The 4346-nt window shown below is 32.3% G+C and overlaps 2 protein-coding genes across 7 annotated transcripts in view; one reads left to right on the top strand and one right to left on the bottom strand.

Moving 5' to 3' along the window:
• LOC108687381 (transcription initiation protein SPT3 homolog) overlaps positions 1-4346 on the top strand; it is a 9172-nt gene that overhangs the window by 4347 nt on the left and 479 nt on the right. For 2 of the 3 annotated variants that reach the window (XM_018193111.1, XM_018193109.1), the window contains exons 6-8: positions 171-485; positions 569-756; positions 832-988. In XM_018193111.1, the coding sequence (XP_018048600.1) occupies positions 171-485; positions 569-756; positions 832-969 (641 nt within the window). In that variant the 3' untranslated portion in view covers positions 970-988. Of the gene's footprint in view, positions 1-170; positions 486-568; positions 757-831; positions 989-3067; positions 3099-4346 lie in introns of those variants that run through there. The other variant, XM_018193110.1, reaches the window with a different exon arrangement.
• The window catches only part of LOC108687380 (WD repeat-containing protein 91), a 3556-nt gene continuing 457 nt past the window's right edge, over positions 1248-4346 (bottom strand). For 2 of the 4 annotated variants that reach the window (XM_018193104.1, XM_018193105.1), the window contains exons 2-8: positions 3978-4242; positions 3782-3897; positions 3228-3415; positions 2841-3156; positions 2628-2749; positions 1876-2530; positions 1248-1720 (exon numbers count right to left, since the gene is read on the bottom strand). In XM_018193104.1, coding sequence (XP_018048593.1) covers positions 1571-1720; positions 1876-2530; positions 2628-2749; positions 2841-3156; positions 3228-3415; positions 3782-3897; positions 3978-4242 — 1812 coding nt within the window. In that variant the 3' untranslated portion in view covers positions 1248-1570. The remainder of the gene's footprint in view (positions 1721-1875; positions 2531-2627; positions 2750-2840; positions 3157-3227; positions 3416-3781; positions 3898-3977; positions 4243-4346) is intronic. The other 2 variants (XM_018193106.1, XM_018193107.1) reach the window with 2 other exon arrangements.

Below are 4346 nucleotides of genomic sequence, written 5' to 3'. Positions count from 1 at the left end.
TATATATATATATATATATATATAAAAGAAAAAAATATATATATGTAAATACAAATATATATATATATTTTTTTTTCTTTTTAAATACAAATGTAAGTTAGTTCAGACATAAGAGTAGACTATGCATATACCATTATTTCTTACTTAGAATCAAATTTTTCATCTTTCAGAACTCAAAGAATTAGGATGCTCGGTTCAAAAACTTATGACAGCGAACGATGTGCCGCAAAATGTCACGGATCCTGAACAACTGGATATCAAGAAAAAAGTACCGTTTCAAAGTTTTCTAGAACAGATTGACAATACAGGTGAACTTTTGGAAAATTCATCCTCGGTAGATGATGTCAAACGACGTAGATGCATTCGTGCAGACATCGCGTCGAAGTCCATGGACGAGGTGCATTACATGAAATTCAGCAAGGCACGTCGTGTGTCCTTTGCGAACAAAAATCGTCACAAATTCAGCGATTGGATTTGTGCAGATGGTACTATCTACTCTCGATTAGAATAAAAATGTATACAATCTACATTTTATCATATTTTAAATACTGTATTTATTTAATTATAGGTGATGTTACTGTATCAAAGCAAGCATACACAATCTTATCTTACCTTGCATATGAAACAGTTGCTCAAATTGTTGATCTCGCATTCCTAGTCCGGCAAGATCAGGGTAAAATGCACGGCGATGCCATAGATCGGCAACGACTCAATTACATTAATCCATTTACATTCAAGCCGCGCTATCATAGCAAGGTACATATTATAATTGTTAAAAAATCGAACTAACGTAGAATAACATATATATGTATATTGTATATTGTTTTCTAGAATTTCGTAATGAAACCGTTAACTCCTTCGGAGATAACTGAAGCCCTGAGAAGGTACTGGTCTCCACAACTAGATATGACAGGTCCATTTAATAGATGGTCTATGAGAAGACCACACTTAAAACTCCTTTCATGTTAAATGTAAAGATTTGAAAAAGGTAAGAAGTTCAATATAACTTAACATGTGCAACGCTAAAATTGACTCGTATTTATTGACATTTTCTTGATCTCTTGTACATGTTTTATTTTCCTAAATTCTAACTTTACATATGAGATCTTGTTCTTTTTTACCGCTTTCTTTTTATTATAATATAAAAACGAGTAAAATTATCATATGTAATAATAATTATACAGATATTTATGATTCTCCTTAAAATAATTACAATTCTCTGTACATTTTGTATTTGGTATGTATATTATAATCCCTGATTGCTTTTTAAACGATAAAAGACTGTTATTACATTATTATTACTTGTGATTACTGCCAGAGTGATACATTGTACTTTTCATAAAATATTCGAATCTTTTCTTTACACAAATTACCTACGCTTTGGCGATACAATGTAATATCTTAAAACCTAATGTGATATAATTATTCTACATCACATACTCGTATATTCTATCTAATCACTTGCGAGTTTAACATAGTGAATAAAATATTATCTACAAGATCTTTAATTAATATTAGTAATTGCCTATTTGTTTTACGAATTTACACAAATGCTAATTTTATTTCTATATCATGGTGAAAGTAGTGTTGATACTCGTGCTTTCCCTTCTGCACCCCCAGTTATACAAGTTCCAGATTGATTGGCAGTCGACCAGTCGCAGCATAGAGTACCTTTGTGTCCGCCTAGCTCTAAAATCTTTCCTTGCGCGCCTGGTGGCATCTGATGAAACAGAAAGATCGATTAAATATATAATATTTAGAAAATAATACAGAATAATATACCAGAATACAGTAAAATATAACAGAATAAGTTTTTAAATATTATATAATCAATTGATATTAAGCATGTATGCATATAAAACATCTTACACATACCTTGTATATATTTCCTCCAGTTTGTGTGCAGAGTAACATATAATTGCCAGTTTGATCAAAAGTAAATAATTTTCCATGAACGGGGTTCTTCTCGATTTTAATTTTGGTCTCCCACAAAATCTTTCCAAAGTGATTCAAGCTCCTTTGACATAATTTACCGTCCTCACTTTGCGCACATATATTCGTAAAATCATTAATTAATTCTATGTCAATTATTGGGCTAGAGTGGCAGTTGAGATTGTCTATTATCTCGTTTCGCCTCAGATCATGTATGAGTATATTGCCATTGGACAATCCCGTGATAAGTAATTGGCCATTATGATTAAAAGCGGAACATAAAGCGGTAACGTTCTGCTCCAGCGGCAATGTTCTTTCGAGCTTCTTCGTTTTTATATCGTACAACAACAATTTACCCTCATTGCCATCTGATACAGAGCAAACAAAGGTAGATTCCGTCGGATTGCATATTAAAGTAACAATCCGCGAATTCTCGTGCTGGATATCCCAGAGCGTTTTACAGTCTCGCGTGTCATGCAATTGGATTAAACCATTATTGTCGCCATGCAGAAAATAACGTTCATTTTTCGATATCCAGTCCAGTGAGGTGATTGCTTTGTTAGAATTTGCCGTAGAGGAAGAGAACGTAGTAACAGTCCTAATACAAATAGATAATAATATAGATAGTAAGAATTACATATTAATTACATATTAATGTTAATAGACAAAGTCATATGTATAAACAAATTTCTTACTTTGGTGAAGGAATCGGCGTCCATACTTTAATGACACCATCGGCGTCGCCCGTTGCGACATACGATCCACTCGCATTACTTTTGCATTGAATTATAGAGGTTTTGTGTTCTGTATACTCCTCCTGTAAACATCATGCATATTGCATAAACATGATTAATGTAATAAATAGTAGAAATAGTAAAAATTTTCTGAAATTAGTAATATTCTTTAACCTGACTTAAAAGAATATAACTGGAGTCTATTTTTTCCTTAGTTTTTCTTTCGATAGCAGTGTCTATAGAAGAGTCTCTTTTCCTAGAACTATTTAATCTTGAATCACAGCTGATGCTCCTCTTAGCGACCGCCTCGGACTTACTGATCGAATTCACCCGTCCTTTCGTATTCGTCCGTTTAGTCGAGACCATCTCGGATTCCGCATTTTTTTTTACGTTTGTTGCAGGTTTTCTACTTAGGATTGGGCTGGATCCACCACCAATATTTCTTATGAGATTCCTCAGTGTCTTTGGATTTTCCAGTAACGGCGACTCTCTATTATTTATAAATATCATTAATTATATTTATATTATAGAATCTTTTTTTATGAAATACAACGAACATACTGAGCAATAATATAAAAATCATCCATAAGGGGGGGTTGTTGAGGTGCCGGACCTGGATTCACATCCCATACACTTTCTATTTTAACAGAATCACTCAACCGTTGCCTCAATGTTTCATTCTCCTCTTGCAATCGTTTGAATTTATTTGTGTCTTCATCAATTGTGAGTAATGTTGGCTGGGGCATACACTAAGATAACAGTATATTAAATTTTTCATCATTCGTATCATATTTCGTTTCATATAGCATATCTTTTATTTTATTTTATTATAACACGAAAGGTTTGTTTTCTGTAGCTGAACTAGTACACTTTTGGAACTTAAAGTGAAATAGACATATATTTGGTAAAGAGAGAAAGAAAATTCTAGTGCAATCTAGTGCACAAATAAAAAAATTAATCTATTATGTAATTAAATGTGTTAAAAATTCCTTATAGGCATATTCAATTGGATAATGAATCTTCTTCTGTTTTCTATTATTTAAATATGTGTTTTACTTATGTAAAGAAACTGATTTTACCTTTGTAATGTGATGGAAATGCTTTTTTTTACTTACTTGAAAGATTGTTGCTAAAAAATTATGTAAGGATACCAACATAGTATCGTGCCACTGCTTACTAAAATGGACCGAATAAATTGGATTGTCTTCAGGATTTTTGATAAAGGGGAAAGCTACAATATCACAAAGCATACAATATTAATCCTCTAAGTCTGAAGTATTATAAATCCATAAATGAATATGAGAGGCATACCAAACCATTCCTTCCATTCTGAATGACCCTGTAGTTCTGGTGTCATTTTGGTGAAAAATTCCTGTATTTTGTCTTGCTTGCCATTTACAGCTGCGTTCACCAAGTACATCTTTAGTACAGAATTTTCCAACTTTCTAATCGCAGGCGTAAAATGGCTTTCCAATCGGCAAAACATTCTAGTATCAAAATGTCCCCATAATTCTCTCAACGATGTCAGATCATAGGTATATATGTATTGCATTAATTGATCGATTATTTTATCTACCTGTTCAATCAAACATTGTCAAATATTAAGCTATCTTCCTGATATCGATATATAATTTTTTTTATTAATACTATCTGTAGTTCGCAAACAAATATTTCAGTACA

This window comes from Atta colombica, unplaced genomic scaffold, assembly GCF_001594045.1.
Source record: "Atta colombica isolate Treedump-2 unplaced genomic scaffold, Acol1.0 scaffold205, whole genome shotgun sequence".
Lineage (NCBI taxonomy): Eukaryota > Metazoa > Arthropoda > Insecta > Hymenoptera > Formicidae > Atta > Atta colombica.
The sequence above is the reverse complement of the archived record's forward strand: the minus strand, read 5'-3'. Positions and strand labels throughout refer to the sequence as shown.